Genomic DNA, 19,461 nt, shown 5'->3' with positions numbered 1-19,461 from the left:
CACGGTGGAGTGCATCATCTCCATCCTCCGTGGGGGGAGTAGTCATCTGTTGTTGGTATGTATCCGCATACAGCTCCGCCTGTGACAGTGAGTCGTACAAGAGGCCATGGGGTCCTCGAATTTTGGGGGGCTGTTGCTGTCTGAGACTTTTAACTATTCGCCATTCATCTTTGGTGCGTAACAGAAAGTTGTCCATTCGGAGTTCCCACGTGTGTTGCTTCCAGTCCTGAACCTTCCGCCGGAGTTCTCGGGTTAGTCTGTGAGTCTCCCGTCTATCATCCGGATGGCGGTAACGGACCCATCGTTTCCGAAATCGATTGCACCTTGTATTAAGCTCCTGCAGTGGTGGTGGAAACTCGTCATAATTCACTTCTGGTTGCAGGTGCTCCGTGAGTGCTCGTCGTTTCGCACTGTTAATCTTCTTCGTGAGTACTGCGACTGCCACATCAACGCTTCTCTGGTAGTAACAACCTGGGTTGGTCGCACATTGTTGTTGAGGTACGTTTGGAACTGCTGCCAGTCGTAAGTTCTTGTCGTCGGCAGTGGGAGTTGCAAAGTAGCCCTCACTAAGAGTTATAACACCGGTCTGCGGTCCGACGAAAGATCATCCAGCATCCGCAGATGGAGATTCGTGTTGATGTTCTTGATTATGGCGATGTCTAGAACATCAGGGTCTTGTATCTGGACGTAAGGTATCCTCGTCGGTTCCTGTGGGTCATGGACGGAAACATGTACATTCTCAGCCAGTGCAAACAACATATGTTCTTTTGAGTTAGTCTTACGGGAATTCCAAGAAACATGTTTACTATTAAGATCCCCTCCAAGGAGGGTCTTGTTATAACCCTCTGTAACGGCGTAAAGATCTTCTGGGTGGAGAGGCTTCTTTGGGCTGAGGTAAGCCGCAATACAGGTAATGTTTCCAAGAGTCGTGTGGATTGTTACTGCCGTGGCCTCTGAAGTCTGGAGTTGGCGTAAACGTTCTTGGTGGTGACGAATGCATTTTTTGATCAGAACTGAGGTGTCCCCCCCCCCCCCCCCCCCCGTTGGTCCTGTCTGTCCGTCCAGTAGATGCGCATGTTCCTCAACCGGAGGTCGGTTGACTCGCAGAGATGTGTTTCGGAGAGAAATGCTATGTCTATCCTGTGACGATGTAAGAAGTCCGTGAATTCTATTTTCTTCAGTTTCAGGCCGTTGGCATTCCAAATGCAGAAGTTAAGATTCCTCGTGTGATGCTGTCTATCCATTTAGGGTGTTTGAAAAGCTGTCAGTACGCTTTCTACAAGCGAGATGATTGACGTCAGATTCTGCTGGAGGGCGGTGAGTAGTTGAAGAATATCTGTTAACGCTGGTGTAAAGGTGATCGACCAGGCAGATGTCTCCGCTGGTGTTGGCGTCGGTGGATGGGCGTGTATTGCTTCGGAGTTAAGAGGGCTGTTGTCTTGCTGTCGTAGAGTCACTCTGGGTGCCGGTTGTGGTCGAGAGGCGATTGTTTCCACAGGGAGAGGTGCCGCTTGTTGTTGGGTGGCCGAAATCGCCGCCATGGCCGAGTTCTTAACAATTATAGGACGTTGTGGGGTCAACTTATTTGGTGTCCTAGTATATTTCCGTAGGAGTTCATGAAATTTGGGGCAGCCACGGAAGGTCGCTGGATGTTCTTGTTCACAATATTGCTTTTCGCGCGTTGTCAATATCTACTGCGCATGTGAGCCAGGCGTGAACCAGCCTGTAGTTAGACATATGCACGCTTGGGGCGCTGGCGCACAGGTCTATGTAGGTCTATGGTTTAGAGGCACCGTGTAATACCGGCTTTAACTGTGAGCGAGCGCCATGAAGCAGAAAATCAACATTTTGTAATTCACGCGTGATCGAATGATGTTGATATGTTGTAGTCCTATTCAGCACGCAACTTCCTGCAATGTGAATCTTCTCGCTGTAATTTATACATGGTCTGAACTTTAAATCACTATTCCAGACACGTCGAGAGAGTGAATAGTGTACTCAAATGCACTGTCTATTTACAGTATGCTCTACTGAACTGCGCTGAGACTGCACATTTATACAACCTGATCAGAAGTATCTGGAGACCAGTATCTAATGTGGAATTAACCACTAGATATTTTGAGAGGTGGGCAGTATTGTGTTATCAGCAGAGAAGCAATAGCAGCAAAACGGGTGTCAGTGACTTCGAACGTGGAGTGTTCACTAGATGTCACCTGACCACCACACGTATCAAAGACATTTCATCTCTCCCGCCGCTGCCTAAGACGACTGTTGATGATGTGACTGGGAAGTGGAAACGCAAAGGAATAACCACAGTTAAATCGAGACCAGGTAGACCTCATATACTGGCGAACACGGACCTTCGAACACTGCAGAGGACGGGTGTAAAAAATCGCATGAGCTTAGCAGAAGGAATCACTCGTGCATTCCAAAATGCTACCAGCAGTCCAGTTGGCACAATGACTATGGGTAGAGAGTTAAGAAGAATGGGTTACAATGGTCGAGCAATTGCTCATACGCAACACATTTCTGTAGTCAATGCTAAGCAACACTTTATGTGATGTGAAGACTGACGCCATTGGACTGCGCACGAATGGAAACGAGTGATCTGGAACTGTACCCTGTGGCAGTGCGATGGAGTGGTAAGGGTTTGGCAAAAGCCTGGAGATCGTTACTTGTCATCATATCTAGTGCCAGCAGTGATGTGCTGACGAGGTGGTATCGCGGTATGGGGCTGTTTTCTCGTGTTAGGAATTGGTCCCTTTATTTCGCCAACATAAACCCTAAATACGGAAGGATATGAACACTTTTTATGGCATTGTGTACTGCGTACGGTACAGGAGCAGTTCAGAGATGACGTTTGGTTGTATTGTGATTATGCACACTCTCATAAATCATAATAAAGCAGCATCTACGAGAGGATTGTTTGTGGAAAATAACATCCCTGAAATGGACTGACCTGCCCAAAGTCCCGACCTCGAACCCACCAGAACATTTCTGGATGAGTTAGAACGACGACTTTGCTCCAGTCCCCAGCATCCAATGTGACTACCTCCTCTTGAGGAAGAAAGGACTATTCCTCCACAGACATTCGACACCTAATTGGAAGTGTCCCCAGCCAAGATGAAGCTGTCTCATAAAGACGATGCGTGGACACACCCCGTACTAATGTGTCTGGACCCTTTTGATCAGATAGGTTTAGCATCATTGTATAGATGGCTGTGATCAAAAGGATATTGAGAAATAACCTTAAAAAAAAAAAGCCAAATTTTTTGAGCTGTTTACATGTGTTAATAGGCGATGACGTGGCAGTTTAGAGAAGGCAATACTGCGTCGGCATGAAATGCGTGGGCATCAGTTGTTGAGAACAGAGAAGTGACCAGCTGCTTGGTGGAAGTTCGACCTGCTTTGCGGCGTACTTCCCTCACTCGGAATAGGATTAAATGTGTTTTTCAACGTTTTGTGCCCAGCAAAAGGTGAGTTTCAACACTTACCCTCTTAATTCATGAACCAGACGACCCAAGTGCCTCACCAGACGGTAGTCCTTCAAAGGGACAATGTGAGACAGTGTTTCTGTTGTTGGTGTGATGTCGTCAAACCTGAAACAAAATTGCATCCTGTTTACAGCCGTCACGTAATAAAGCTTGATATGCATGTTACTGTACTGTAGATTATAGTAGTCATGGTGATTAAATTTCCCTTGCGTTTTCTTTTCAGCAAATAATAAAATGAAGCAGTGAAATAAATTCGGAGAGGCTGCAGGCTTAAACACTCAAAACAAGCAATAAGCCCTTTTTATAGGTTGCTCATGTTTTGTTGCTATTGTATTGTATTTTTGACATTTAGGCATGCAGGGATTCCGCAATATCTACAGGGTGGTCCATTGATAGTGACTGGGTCAACTATCTCACGAAATAAGCGTCGAACGAAAAAAACTACAAAGAACGAAACTCGTCTAGCATGAAGGGGGGAACCAGATAACGCTATGGTTAGCCCTCTAGATGGCTCTCCCATAGGCCAAACGGATATCAACTGCGTTTTTTAAAATAGGGACCCCCATTTGTTATTACATATTCGTGTAGTACGTAAAGAAATATGAATGTTTTAGTTGGACCACTTTTTTCATTTTGTGAAAGATGGCGCTGCAATAGTCACAAACGTTTACGTGCGTGGTATCACGTAACATTCCGCCAGTTCGTTATCCGTGTAAAAATCGACCGTTTACCAATTGCGGAAAAGGTCGATATCGTGTTGATGTATGGCTATTGTGATCAAAATGCCCAACGGGTGTGTGCTATGTATGCTGCTCGGTATCCTGGACGACATCACCAAGTGTCCGGACCGTTCGCCGGATAGTTACGTTATTCAAAGAAACAGGAAGCGTTCAGCCACATGCGAAACGTCAGCCACGACCTGCAACAAATGATGATGCCCGAGTAGGTGTTTTAGCTGCTGTAGCGGCTAATCCGCACATCAGTAGCAGACAAATTGCGCGAAAATCGGGAATCTCAAAAATGTCGGTGTTGAGAATGCTACATCAACACCGATTGCACCCGTACCAATATTTCTTTGCACCAGGAATTGCATGGCGACAACTTTGAACGTCGTGTACAGTTCTGCCACTGGGCACAAGAGAAATTACGGAACGATGACAGATTTTTTGCGCGCGTTCTGTTTAGCGACGAAGCGTCATTCACCAACAGCGATAACGTAAACCGGCGTAATATGCACTATTGGGCAACGGAAAATCCACGATAGCCGCGACAAGTGGAAGATCAGATACCTTGGCGGGTTAATGTATGGTGCGGCAGTGTGGGAGGAACGATAATTGGCCCCCATTTTATGGATGGCAATCTAAATGGTGAAATGTATGCTGATTTTCTACGTAATGTTCTACCGATGTTACTACAAGATGTTTCACTGCATGACAGAATGGCAATGCACTTCCAACATGATGGACGTCCGGCACATAGCTCGCGTGCAGTTGAAGCGGTATTGAATAGCACATTTCATGACAGGCGGATTGGTCGTCGAAGCACCATACCATGGCCCGTACGTTCACCGGATCTGACGTCCCCAGATTTCTTTCTGTGGGGAAAGTTGAAGAATATTTGCTATCGTGATCCACCGACAACCATTGACAACATGCGTCAGCGCATTGCCAATGCATGTGCGAACATTACAGAAGGCGAACTACTCGCTGTTGAGAGGAATGTCGTTACGCGTATTGCAAGTGCATTGAGGTTGACGGACATAATTTTGAGCATTTATTTCATGAATGTGGTATTTACAGGTAATCACGCTGTAACAGCATGCGTTCTCAGAAATGATAAGTTAACAAAGGTACATGTGTCACATTGGAACAACCGCAATAAAATGTTCAAACGTACCTACGTTCTGTATTTTAATTTGAAAAACCTACCTCTTACGAACTGTTCGTCTAAAATTGTGAGCCATACGTTTGTGACTCTTACAGCGCCATCTTTCACAAAGCGAAAAAAGTGGTCCGAATCTTAACTTTCGCCACTGCGTTCGCAGAATGTCCTGTGCAGCTGGAAACCATGAGCTTGCCACCCATCCTTTCCCTCCCCATCCTCTGTTTCATATAAATATGTGCATCAGCCACGGCATCATGAGAGACGCCTGTTCTGTTGGACATATCCCACAGGGCAGACACCACTCAAATAAGTACACACAGAGGAATGTTGAAGGGTAGATCAGGTAACTACTAATGAGATACTGGATCGAAATGAGAAGAAGAATAATATCTTCGCCTTTGAAGTGTAAGTGACGATCTACAAATTTCCTTTTGAAGGCCGTACGGTCCAGAATCTGTATGCCAATCGGGGAAAATCGTAGTGAGCCTTGAGGCAAATCATCCCACTAACTCTCCAGGTTGAAGGTATCCGTTTGGTAAAACATCGTGCCCTGCTGCATGGAGAAGTCCGTACCTGCCTGGTGCACATCCTCATCCAATAGAAATTCAAACCTTTTTTAAGGGACCGAAGGTATAATCGCTTGGGGAGAGGTGGGGAGAGGTCACGAGTGCAGGACAGGTTCTCTAGTGTCTAGTGTGTTGGCGTGCGGCTGACCTCCCAGGCGATTGTTGCGAAACATCAAAGCTGCGTACTTGGTCGTACCATTCTTATCCCTATAGTCGAACATAGTGACATGGTTCCAGTCACTGGTGTAACGTCCGTCCCTTGAGCCCTTGCTTTTCTAGACTTTGATGAGGAGAACAACCGACGTGTTGTGCTGGATCGCCACAGACTTGTTACCCCATACACATTCTTCGTTCTCTGACGGGCGTCTACCGATGTTTGTCCTTCGGCAACCAAGAAAAGAATAACAGCACGTTGATCCTGGTTGGAAGGATTCGTTAATAACGTCGTCATATTTTACGTTTCCGCATTTACTGAACGCACGTCGGATAGGGACGAATGCCTCACTGATCCCTTGTCTACATGTTGGTACTGGTATACCTGCCATGTTGTATATACGCTGCAACAATACCCTCAAACTGAAACTTTTTGACAGCCCCTTGTTATTGCAGAGCCACCTCTGATTGTATTAATAAAGCAAAAGACTTCAATTGACCGAATGATTCTACTATTTTTTCAACTTCTCCTTTCCGTTTTTAATTTTTCTTTATTCTTTATTTCCTTCGTGTACTGTTATCCTCTTGTCCTCTCAGGTGTTGGGGAAAAGCTTCGGTTGCCCCTGCCTAGTTATGCCCTGCCAAAAACATACGTTTCTCATATTAGGTGCATTGTGCTGCCACCTACTACCAGGTACTTCGTATCATCGACCTCAGTCGTCATTAGACATCGTGAGAGAGCAGAATGGGGCACATTGCGTAACTCACGGACTTCGAACGTTGCCTGGTGACTGGGTGTCACTTTTGTCATACGTCTGTGCGCGTGATTTCTACACTCGTAAGCATTCCTAGGTCCACTGTTTCCAATGTGATAGTGAAGCGGAAACGCGAAGGGACACGTACAGCACAAAAGTGTCCAGGCCGACCTCGTCTGTTGACTGACAGAGACCGCCGACAGTTGGAGACGGTCGTAATGTGTAATCGGCAGACATCTATCCAGACCATCACACAGGAATTCCAAATTGCATCAGGATCCACTGCAAGTACTATGCCAGTTACGCAGGAGGTGAGAAAACTTGGATTTAATAGTCGAGCGGCTGCTCATAAGCCATAATAAAGAGTGGAAGCTGTCATCAAGGCTAAGGGTGGGCCAATTCCAGCATTACCGATACAGGGAGCCACGAACTTGTAAGTCATTTTCAGCCAGGTGTCCGGATACTTTTGACCACATAGTGTATCTAGATATTTTTCTTCATTTTGTGGTTGTTGTTTTCCCTATGTCCTCTCGAGAGCAAACAACAGATCGCGACATGACATACCTCTCAGGAATACTGGGGTCCCTGCAGCTGTCCACGCCATTGCTTCGCATCAGTTCGAGACGAGAAGACTGGAAAACGACATGAATATTTCTTGGCCACCAAAAGATTCGTAAAACTCCGAACAGCAAGAACAGCACAGAGGAACGATAGCAATCAGAAGATAAGCAGTTAACTAACACCTGAGTTCTGGACATCAATGGCACGAAAACCACCAGAATCAAATTGATGACAGCTTTCTGAGGACGCTGAACATAAATTCTACAGGCATGTATAGGGGTGATTCATCTGCCCCTACCGCTGTCGTTTTATGCAACCCGCAATGTTACAGCTGGCCTTCATATTCTCACGCTCGCTACGTGTGAACTATTAGGCCTATAGAAAAAATGAGGAGAACTTTCTCGTGGGAAATTCAATGCAGTTAAATTTTGTACTGGCACACATTTCCGTTAGAGGCCGCAGTTTTCGAGGTATTCAACAAAAGCGTACAAAATGGTTCAAAGGGCTCTGAGCACTATGGGACTCAACATCGGAGGTCATCGGTCCCCTAGAACTTAAAACTACTTAAACCTAACTAACCAAAGGACATCACACACATACATGCCTAAGCACAATGTAGCGGTCACGCGGTGCCAGACTAAAGCGCCTAGAACCGCTCGGCTACTGCGGCCGGCTAAAAGCGTACAAAAGCGACCTTCAAACGCACCCCCACTTCTGGACTCAGCCCTCACCGGTTAGGATTTCCAGTTCGTTGTTCATACTACTCCCTCCTACCACTGTACACGTATTCACGACTGCACGATTTATTTCCCACATTTGGCCTTTTTTGATCCTCATTGCCCGCCTTTATTACGCCACCGGCATAGTAGAGCACTTACTGATCGTCAAATTGACATTTCTGTAAATTTTACCTAGCAATTTTGCGAATTTTAACAACATCAAATAGAGAATTACATCGTTGTATTTGTCAGGCCTTCTCACTATGAAACTACTGTGCTTGTAACAATTAAGATTGGATCGAATTGTCAATGTAACGCTTACATAGGTCGTTTCTCATTCATTACCCTCACTGGCTTGTTTAAATTAATAATGCCGACCAACAAGTCGACTACGCTGATGGCGTAGTAGCCCAATCAGTAGATACCAAGAAAGGTAGAATATGGTGAACAGTTCACGTAGCGGGAAATGCGACTAACAACATAGTAGGAATCATGGTTAGTGAGGGGTGACCGTGGGGTGGAGGTGCGTCTCAAAGTCACGTTTTTCTTGAATAACTCGAAAACCGTGGCCTCCTGCTACAACGTATGCCAGTACAAAATTTAACTACATTAAATTTCCTACAAAAAAGTCCTTCGCGTTTTTACTGTAGAACTAATATTTTGCACGTAGAGAGTGAGAGAATATGAAAATCTGAGGCGTGGTTTATGAAGGTCAGTTATGGCACTGCGGGTTGCAATAAACGACAGCGGTAGGGGCATCTAAATCCCTGTAGATTTTGTAATGATTTTCGACACGTCAGTTACATCCGGGATAATTTGATTTTGTAAAACGGTCATCGAGATGGTTTATCATGGCTTGAATGAAGCAGTTTTTGTTGAAAAAACTTAAGTTTTATAAATCTCACGTTTACGAACAGGGAAATCAGAACGCTACACACAGGAACAATATATTCTCCCTCATAGTTTCCGTCCCAAACGCGCTTCTGCATCAGGAGGGGGTGGTAATATTTAACAAATCGAGTGTATGACAATGGTGTCTTGAGAGACACGTTTTTCGACACGCAAATCATAAGAAAAAATATTTGTAAATAAGAATTTTGAGCGCTTTCAGAGTTAATGTAATAAGCTGTACTTTTCGCACCAGAATTAATTCGCCTTTTAACTCATAGGGGTCTCAAGAAGTTAATGAATGAAGTGTGATTTCAAATTGTTGTTTATGCTGGTGTATAATTAAATTTGCGGTAATGCAGTTCGGGGTCAATTCTAGTGCCCGATACAACCTGTCATCTTTGAGCAATGACGTCAAACCTAATGCACAGACGCTACATAGAGGCAAACGTTGAAAGCAACTGGTCATATTAGTAAACAAACGAATGTAGCACAGGATAAAATCATAATTACTGTTTACGCGGTTAAATACTTAGACACGAACTGTATCGAAAAGGATTGAATATAACAAATAAGAACAGGAAAAGAGAAATGCACGTCTCAAACAAATTATTATCGTAATTTATGAGAGTAAGGAAAGTACACAGAACTTTTAAATTCATCACAGCATAGCGCATAGTGAAATCGAAATATTGTGAAATAGCGTTAATTTTTTATAATAACTGAATCCAAAGGGACTACCGCGAGAAAGTGGGGGTTTTGGGCGGGGAGAATCTTTGAGAACACATATTAATTCTTTTAGGATGTTGTTTAGAATTTTACAATTAAATTTATCATATGCTTTAATCCAGCACTCCTTGATGTCTTCTTATGTTTACTCTGCACGACATTCTAGTTCCTTTTGTAGCCTGGGGTTTGGGAACATATCTGCTCACACAATGTAATTTTTTAAGACAACAGTTGTTAAAGTAGGCAGCCTATGTCATTAACATAGAATATAAAATCTTTTTCATTGACACCAAGTGTCTTCTGCAGCCTGCGTCTTTTCAGTCTGTATTTCACAAAGTAGACGCTGAAGTCCTCGATTCATTTTCCATTTATTAGTCTTGAAGTTTAAGAGCAAGTATTTAAACAATGTCTGCCATACCCATGCGTCTATAAAAATTTTCTCGATTGAAGTGCTGCTGGTTTCCACAACTCTTCTTGTACATTTTATTGGGGAGAGAGAGATTATACGAATTTGCAAGATACTTAAAAATAACACGATGATAGACATACCGTAAAAATGTAAATTATATTCTCACTTAATGTAAGAACGTTCTGTTTAGACGTCAAAAATGTTAATCATGTGTCACGTTTGTTTAATAAATAACTGAAAATAACCAGATATATTCAAGTGCACTGTGACTGTTATAATTAACTTTCCATGAATTCCTACTTCTGCAGCATGACCTTCAAATACTGAGCAATGTAAAATCAATGAGAATCGGTATTTTATATTTGTATTTATTCTTAAATAAGTGGCACTGCTCCTTCGATTTCACTTTTCAGAGTTAACTGTTGTCAGTCGTTGGGTAAATAAAGAGTAATTTTAAATCTTGTTATAGACTTACTCAGCCTACCCTCCTCGCATATCTCGTCGAAATACCTCTTCAGTTTTTTGACAGCACCGTTCATGACAGGTGTCGCGTAGCTGCAACGTCTGTATACTCTCAGACAGGATCTTAGGTGCTATATTGGTTCTTTCTAGTACTTCACACTGAACTATAAAGCTGTAGGACTCAATTGTGATTCTAAAGCCTATTGCTAAGCTTCGTTCATTATGTTGCTTACTCGCATAAATTATTTTTGTCAGATCCTTTAAGTGCTTTAAGTGCAAATACATGGGGTTATTTCTTGATTAGCTATACGGCACTTTGAAGGACTACAATTAAATTGTAACTTGACGCGCTTTTTGCACACCAATGTATACAGTATATCATTCATGATATATGTTCCAACATAGCCTTGCCCACGTAATTTTCTGACCTCTAGTTCCTTTAGTTTTATAGATTCAATTAACTGTTGTTCGAGACCTAATACAGACTGGTCTTTGACCCGGGTGAAGGAGGTAAACGACTACTAGAATAATCTTTGATTATGTTAACCTAATAATCTTTGATTATGTGATTCATGGTGTGGGTTCCTGTAGTCATGTCCTAGTTCATGAACCACAGGCGACGTATGAGTGGCCAAGTAAGTGGTCCCAACAGTCGGGATACCAGTTACTTTGGAATAAGGCTGGGCATCTCTGACATATTCTGAGCCGTGGTCACCTTTGTGCTCATACGGCAAAGACTACCAAATCCACCGGTTAGTCCCTCAACCGTTAGGGGTAAAACTCAATGGGACTCGGGGCAAGTAAGGCTAGCAACCTGCTTCCCTGGTACTTTAAATATGATGCTGGCAACAATCAGAGCAAAATGCCTCGGATCTTTGGAGGTGACGGAGTCCCACCTCTAACTGAAAAACCAGGAACTCCTAAGATATGACTTGGCAAACAAATGGTAATGAGATGGGGAACTATTAATATCAATGGGGGTTACTCTGGGAAGAAGGTAGAGCTGGCAGAAGCTGCAAGTAAGAGGGGGCTGGACGTTTTAGCTGTTAGTGATATTCGGGTAAGGGGTGAGAAAGAAGAGGAAGTGGGAGAATACAAGGTCTACCTGTCAGGAGTCAAAGCAGGAGTAGCACAATGGGGTGTAGGGCTTTACATCAGGAAAGAAATGGAACCCAGCTTAGTTTCAGTAAGGCATGTAAACGAACGACTGATGTGGATAGATTTGACAGTGTCTAACAAAAAAAATTAGGATTGTGTCAGTATATTCGCATTGTGAAGGGACAGATCAAGATAAGGTGGATAGTTTTTATGACGCACTCAGTGATGTAGTTGTTAGAATAAAGGACAAGGACAGTGTTCTGCTAATGGGTGATTTTAATGCCAGGATTGGAAATCGAACAGAAGGGTATGAAAAGGTTATGGGTAAATTTGGAGAGGATATGGAGGCCAACAGGAACGGGAAACAACTCTTGGATTTCTGTGCCAGTATGGGCTTAGTAATCACAAACTCCTTTTTTAAACATAATAAGATTCACCGGTATACTCGGGAAGGCAGGGGAACCAGATCTCTCATTGACTATATAATAACAGATCAGGAATTCAGGAAGGCTTTGAGGGACACACGTGTATTCAGGGGATTCTTTGATGACACTGATCATTATTTAATCTGCAGTAAAATTGGGATTGTGAGGCCGAAAGTGCAGGAGGTCAGGTCCATATGTAGGAGTATAAGAGCGGAGAAACTTCAGGATAAGGAAATCAGGCACAAGTACATGACAGCGATCTCAGAAAGGTACCAGTTAGTTGAATGTAGTCAATAACAGTCATTGGAAAAGGAATGGACAAGGTACAGGGACACAGTACTAGAAGTGGCTAAAGAATGTCTTGGAACAGTAGTGTGTAAAAGTAGGATGAAGCAAACAGGTTGGTGGAATAACACAGTCAAGGCAGCCTGTAAAAGGAAAAAGAAGGCGTATCAAAAATGGCTACATACTATAACTCAGGTAGACAGAGAAAGTTATGTTGATGAAAGAAACAAAGTCAAACAGATAATTGCAGCATCCAAGAAGAAATCTTGGGAAAACTTTGGAAACAGATTGGAGACTATGGGTCAAGCTGCTGGAAAACCATTCTGGAGTGTGATTAGCAGTCTTCGAAAGGGAGGTAAGAAGGAAATGACAAGTATTTTGGACAGGTCAGGAAAACTGCTGGTGAATCCTGTGGATGCCTTGGGCAGATGGAGGGAATATTTTGAAGAGTTGCTGAATGTAGGTGAAAATACGATCAGCAATGTTTCAGATTTCGAGGTAGAATGGGATAGGAATGATAATGGAAATAGGATCACATTTGAGGAAGTGGAGAAAATGGCCAATAGATTGCAGTGCAATAAAGCAGCTGGGGTGGATGAAATTAAGTCGTAACTCATCAAATACAGTGGAACGTCAGGTCTTAAATGGCTACACAGGATAATTGAAATGGCCTGGGGGTCGGGACAGGTTCCATCAGACTGGACAAAAGCAGTAATCGCACCAATCTTTAAACATGGAAACAGAAAAGATTGTAACAACTACAGAGGTATCTCTTTAATCAGCGTTGTGGGTAAAATCTTCTCAGGTATTGTTGAAAAGAAAGTGCGAGTATTAGTTGAGGACCAATTGGATGAAAATCAGTGTCGGTTTAGGCCTCTTAGAGGTTGTCAGGACCGAATCTTTAGCTTACGCCAAATAATGGAGAAGTGTTATGAGTGGAACAGGGAATTGTATCTATGCTTTATAGATCTAGAAAAGGCATATGACCGGGTTCCTAGGAGGAAGTTATTGTCTGTTCTACGAGATTATGGAATAGGAGGCAAACTTTTGCAAGCAATTAAAGGTCTTTACATGGATAGTCAGGCAGCAGTTAGAGTTGACGGTAAATTGAGTTCATGGTTCAGAGTAGTTTCAGGGATAAGACAAGGCTGCAACCTGTCTCCACTGTTGTTCATATTATTTATGGATCATATGTTGAAAACAGTAGACTGGCTGGGTGAGATTAAGATGTATGAACACAAAATAAGCAGACTTGCACATGCAGATGACTTAGTTGTGAGGGCAGATTCGATTGAAAGTTTGCAAAGTAATATTTCAGAGCTAGATCAGAAATGTAAGGACTATGGTATGAAGATTAGCATCTCCAAAACGAAAGTAATGTCAGTGGGAAAGAAATATAAACGGATTGAGTGCCAAATAGAAGGAACAAAGTTAGAACAGGTGGACGGTTTCAAGAACTTAGGATGCATATTCTCACAGGATGGCAACATAGTGAGAGAACTGGAAGCGAGGTGTAGCAAAGCTAATACAGTGAGCGTACAGCTACGATCCACTCTCTTCTGCAAGAAGGAAGTAAGTATCAAGACTAAGTTATCTGTGCACCGCTCAATCTTTCGACCAACTTTGTTGTATGGGAGCGAAAGCTGGGTGGATTCAGGTTACCGTATCCACAAGGTTGAGGTTACGGATAATGAAAGTAGCTAGGATGATTGCAGGTACTAGAAGATGGGAACAATGGCAGGAGGGCGTCCACAATGAGGAAATCAAAGAAAAACTGGGAATGAACTCTATAGATGTAGCAGTCAGGGCGAACAGGCTCAGATGGTGGGGTCATGTTACACGCATGGGAGAAGCAAGGTTACCCAAGAGATTCATGGGTTCAGCAGTAGAGGGTAGGAGGAGTCGGGGCAGACCAAGGAGACGGTACCTGGATTCGGTTAAGAATGATTTTGAAGTAATAGGTTTAACATCAGAAGAGGCACCAATGTTAGCACTGAATACGGGATCATGGAGGTATTTGATAAGGGGGCTTTGCTCAAGACTGAACGCTGAAAGGCATAATCAGTTTAAATGATGATGATGATATGTTAACCTACTGAAAGACTTCACTTGACTAATTGATTTTACTAAATTTTCTACTTTTGCTTTCCGTTTTAATTCCCTCGTATTTTTTTCTCCTTCGCTTTCTTCGGACGCCACGACCGCTTGCTCATCGCCACAGCCAAATAAAATATTACGCCTCTGGCTTTAGCTACGACTGAACCAACGTGATCATTCTATTTCATATCCCCAAAAATTGTTACACTCAGGCAGTGTTATGAGTTGAGTTATTCCAGCAGTGACTCACTGATACTTTGCTAAGTTGAGAAGTGCAAATGTCAACATTTCTCTTCATTTAAAGTCACCTGCCGATCTTTGCGTCGCTTCGATATCTTATGAAGACCAGCGTAGACGTGTGGGTAACTTCGTTGAGACAGTACTTCATTACAAACAAACAAATTTTCTGTAGAAAGTTGGAAGTCATTATTAATAGTGTCTACCAGTGGGTCATTAACGCTCAACATGAACAAGGAGAGTCTTAACACACTTACTCTGGAACCTTCTTCGTCCAGTATAACACTGCGTCCTCCCTACTAATAAATTCTCAATCCAGTGAGAAATGTCGTTTAATAACTCACATGATCCATATCTACGTAAATATTCCGTAAGTATCTGTACGGTGCATGGAGGAGAGCACACCGTACAAATATTATCTATTTTTCTTCCTATTCCGTTTGCGTATTAAGATAACTTGCCTGTGAATACGCCTAAAAAAATCGATCTTTTGTTTTTCATCTTAAATCGAAGTTTTTTTTAAAAACTAAACGGTGGTTAAAGGAACTGAATCGGAAATCAGGAAGTTGTTTAAAAATCAAGTTCTCTCTGTGAGCGTTCACATCCATGTTCCCACTGCTTTTACAGGTCATTGTTGTCATTCGACTTCTGTCGAGATTAATATACTATGCACCAGTTTACGAAGGTAGCAGCCTTGTTAGAAGTTATACTTTGGGACGCTCTTACGTTACTGTGGCATATCTTTGGTTTTCGAGCATTGCTTTCCTTGTATAGACTTTCCTGTAGTTTAAATATGAGTTGCTGCTATTTTGTCATTCTCGAACGTTATTATGCCTGCAATTTGTTTTAATAGGGGGCAGTTGGTAGGTGTGGAAATCTAGAGTTGCTAGAAACACATTCTGGGTTTAATACGAGACAATTGCTGTTGGCAACTGATTTCTAGAGAGTGGCAGAAGCTGAAGGATGCGTCCTTGATGCAATGAAGACGCCTGAATAACAACGGGACACAAAAGGAGGAGAGAAGATGAGGAACACGTAAACCAAGAATATTACGCAAGTGGAGGGTATTAGGAACAACAGAAGTGAGTCAGATCAAATATAGTTCTGAATTGGATTTCCAGAGAAATAAATTTTCTGACATGTTTATTTTATGCACAAATCTATTTGAGCTAGAGTTCTGAAATTTTTTGGGATGTTTTGGGTACTATTTGCGGAAAAGTAGACTACACACACTAAAGTACTATCAACAGGAAGGGAAATATATACGGATTAATTATTAAAAAATGACCTTAATTTTGACTATCAGGTGTACATAATTCTAGAATAATAACTTTTGGCTGACATGACGTGATTCTAGTCAACTTTTTACAGACATGTTGTTAATGCGTACTTAATGTTGCAAGCAGCTAAGTAAGATAGTCAGTGCGCAGATTTCAAGTATGGACCAGCGTATAGAAACATAACACTGACCTTCCACAAAAGAAAATAGTATAACACTGACCTTCCAAAAAAGAAAATAGTAATAAAGTCAGCGTGAAAACTAATGTGTCTAATTGTGTATCAGAAAGTTCAGTAAGAAACACTCCTATTGGTCTACAATTTTAATCCCACTGAGAGTTCACGTTTTTTGGTTAGAACCGTTTAGACTTTGTAATAATTGTTAGTATATTTCCAGGCGTTCACAGGCAAGTTACCCTAAGCGGAAAAAATGACTATCTATATGCTCTTTCTGCCCCATCTTTTTCACATGGTCCCTATGCGATATACACATTTGTGACAGCAAACGGTTGCACAGTCTTCTACGGTTACATGTTCTCAAGCTACGTTGTCTTTCTTTCCCGCTTAAGTTCTCCGAGTATGACTGGGAGAACCGACCGGCTAAATCGATATCGGTATTTTAGTTCCGAATGACCGGTATTTTTCGGTATTCGATTGGTATCGATTATACGACGTGATTTTCATTTCTTACTAATAACTGAGTAAAAACCCGAAATATCAGTTAGCGATAGCAGCAGTGTTAAAATTTCGTTTTTAAATAAATCTTTTTTGAAAGACGGAGTAATTTTTAGTTGTAAAGTTTGCTTTGTTTTGAAATACTGAGTTACTATAGAAAATGAGAAAATATATTTGTGAAGTTTTAAAACCTCACCTGGCCTATACGGTAGTTTCTCGTTGAACATCTGTTCTATTGCATAATGACATCAACCATGTGACAGCAATGAAGTACGATGCTTCATTTGCTTTAAAACGTTAAAGTTTTGTCTGTCATTTCTAAGAAATAATAAAAAAGGAAGGAAATTATGGACACAGTAGTACATCAAAAACTTAACAACAATTCATTCATCGTGTACACTAAAAATAGAAAGTAACTGGTCTGCTGTCTATTTCTACATAGCTTGCAGCCCTTTGAAAAGGAAAATTTAACGCCAAAAACTGAGTTCTTCAGCCTGTTTTCACCCTTTAGCTCTGGCTATTCGTAATGCCCGAATAGTGGTGTCCACTATTTTTGAGCAGAATTTAATCAGCAGGAGGACACTAGTGATTTTTTGAAACACCCAACCACTTATTACATTTCGAGAAAAGCAGCAGACTCTGGACGGACTAAGTTTTATTTATCTATTTAATTTAATACTTCGATTCTATATATCTTGAAACTGTAAGGGCCAACATTTTTCAATCTCTGATTTCTACGTTTATGTCAGGAAATAACAGGAGTAAAAAACCGTAAATCGGTTATTTCAGAAATCTCTTATTTTGCGCGATTTTAACAGTCAGGTTTGACTGGCGTCGAAACAGTCGATGTAACCAAAAATCGATTCATTCAGTGATAACCGCCATCCCTACTCAGAATTCTTTCGATGAACGTTGTAATGCTTACTTGATAAACACAGTAACAGTATTTTAGGATTGCTCACAGTAGCATTTTGCCTTCCATTCGCCTTCTATGATACTAATTTTATATGATCGTCCAATTTCATACAGCTTCGTAGTACTACTCGTAAATACTGATACGATACGATGTGATGTGCACAAGATGTTTACCAATAATCTTGCAACGGTATACTGTGGGTTTATAGGCATGATCGTATATAGTACGTTCAGAAAGTCGCTGTGCACTGGACTATAGGCTAAATATGAACATTACTTTGGATGCTCGAAACAAATTTAGTAGAATACATTTTGCTAGAAATTTTTTCCATGGCGATCTATTGTTGCGTAACATTTACCTGTTTGGTTCAGTTGATGAATGTCATAGTATGCGATGTGTAGTGTCTAGATGTTAGTTTGTTTTTAAATAATGTTGCTGTCAACTGAGGAATGTATTGTTCTTGTTGTAGCTAAGGTTCGAAAAGGCGATAAATATACAGATTAAGTGCAGGAGTCATTTGCTAAATAATTCCAGGAAGCAGCTGCACCTCATCGTCATGCAACTCGTCGATCTATGACAAATTTCGAGCGACGGGTTAAGGGAGAGATGCTGAACGAACTAGAACACCACCTAAACTAAACGAGCAAAAGTTGTTGGAGATTTCTGACTCTGTGCAGGACAACCCAGCAAAATAATTGCGCGACAGCAGTGCAAGAATTGGAGGATGCGGATCGTGAAATGCAAATCCCTTGCTGCAAATGGTTTACACTGAGACGAATACCATTGATATTTTTGATGTCACGTTCTGCACAGACGACGCCTGGTTCCATCTCTCTGACCACGTTAACACACAAAATACGTAATATTATGCTTAAAGATAATTGTCATGTAATTACCCAGACACGTTCCGCTGAACTTGCAGCGTGATCAGTAGGCTTTTATTTCTATTAAACAATACGTTAAATGCTCTTCACTACTTGTACACGTATAAAACTCAGCTCTTAAGAAAGTATTTACAAATTTGGAAAACAGACTATTTTTTGTATAGATGGCTTATTACCACATGCTGTGGTTTTCCATGTTATTCATGTTTTCTGCATTAGAGTTTCTAACAACCCTACCACAACAAAGGTCAGCATTTAATAACGATTGTGGTGTTGATCACGCTGCTAAATACTGCATTTTCGAGCAACAACAGTCATATTATGTGGCAGGTGTCATTAGAGCACAGTTAATAAAGTCATTTCATGTAATAATCAAAAAACTAGGCACTCATCTTTTTGTGTTTCCCACACTGGTCTCGTCGTAAAATCATGGTTCAATCGTTGAAAATCTAGGTGATTATGATTCCAAGCTCGGATGCAAAGAGGCCTAGGTTTTATTCTGCTATATTCAAAAGTTTTGTAGATGTGCTTCTCAAACCATTCTTGGAGATTAAACCTTTCAAAGTTAGCACAATAGTGATGTAAACAAAATAATCAGCACTCCGAATTTAAGTTACACTTCTTTTTAATTGCTTTTGTTGCAATATCACGTAATATACAAAACATCACTTCACAATACAAAACATACTTGAAAATATCTTCCCTCACAGTCACTGTTAAAGTTCACATTTTATAAGCTGACTACAATATGTGTCTTTCCAACATGACGTCCAAGAGTTGACTTTCTGAAGGTCCGACTCTCTAACAACTCAACAACTAACTGATAATCGCTTACGCGTCCAAAAAATCAGAGTTACACGTACGTTAAAGATCAAAGTGACAAAAGAAAGAATACACATAAGAATTATATCATTGCAATATAAACATATCGATGTATCACAAATGA

General features: G+C 41.7%; 1 protein-coding gene across 2 annotated transcripts in view; it reads right to left on the bottom strand.

The window, feature by feature from the left end:
• LOC126278674 (uncharacterized) overlaps positions 1-19,461 on the bottom strand; it is a 544,140-nt gene that overhangs the window by 11,393 nt on the left and 513,286 nt on the right. For both annotated transcript variants that reach the window (XM_049978912.1, XM_049978913.1), the window contains one exon: positions 3,495-3,599. In XM_049978912.1, coding sequence (XP_049834869.1) covers positions 3,495-3,599 — 105 coding nt within the window. The remainder of the gene's footprint in view (positions 1-3,494; positions 3,600-19,461) is intronic.

Source organism: Schistocerca gregaria, chromosome 6 (assembly GCF_023897955.1).
Source record: "Schistocerca gregaria isolate iqSchGreg1 chromosome 6, iqSchGreg1.2, whole genome shotgun sequence".
Classification (NCBI taxonomy): Eukaryota; Metazoa; Arthropoda; class Insecta; order Orthoptera; family Acrididae; genus Schistocerca; species Schistocerca gregaria.
Note: the sequence above shows the minus strand (reverse complement) of the source record. Positions and strands in the feature narration are given on the sequence as shown.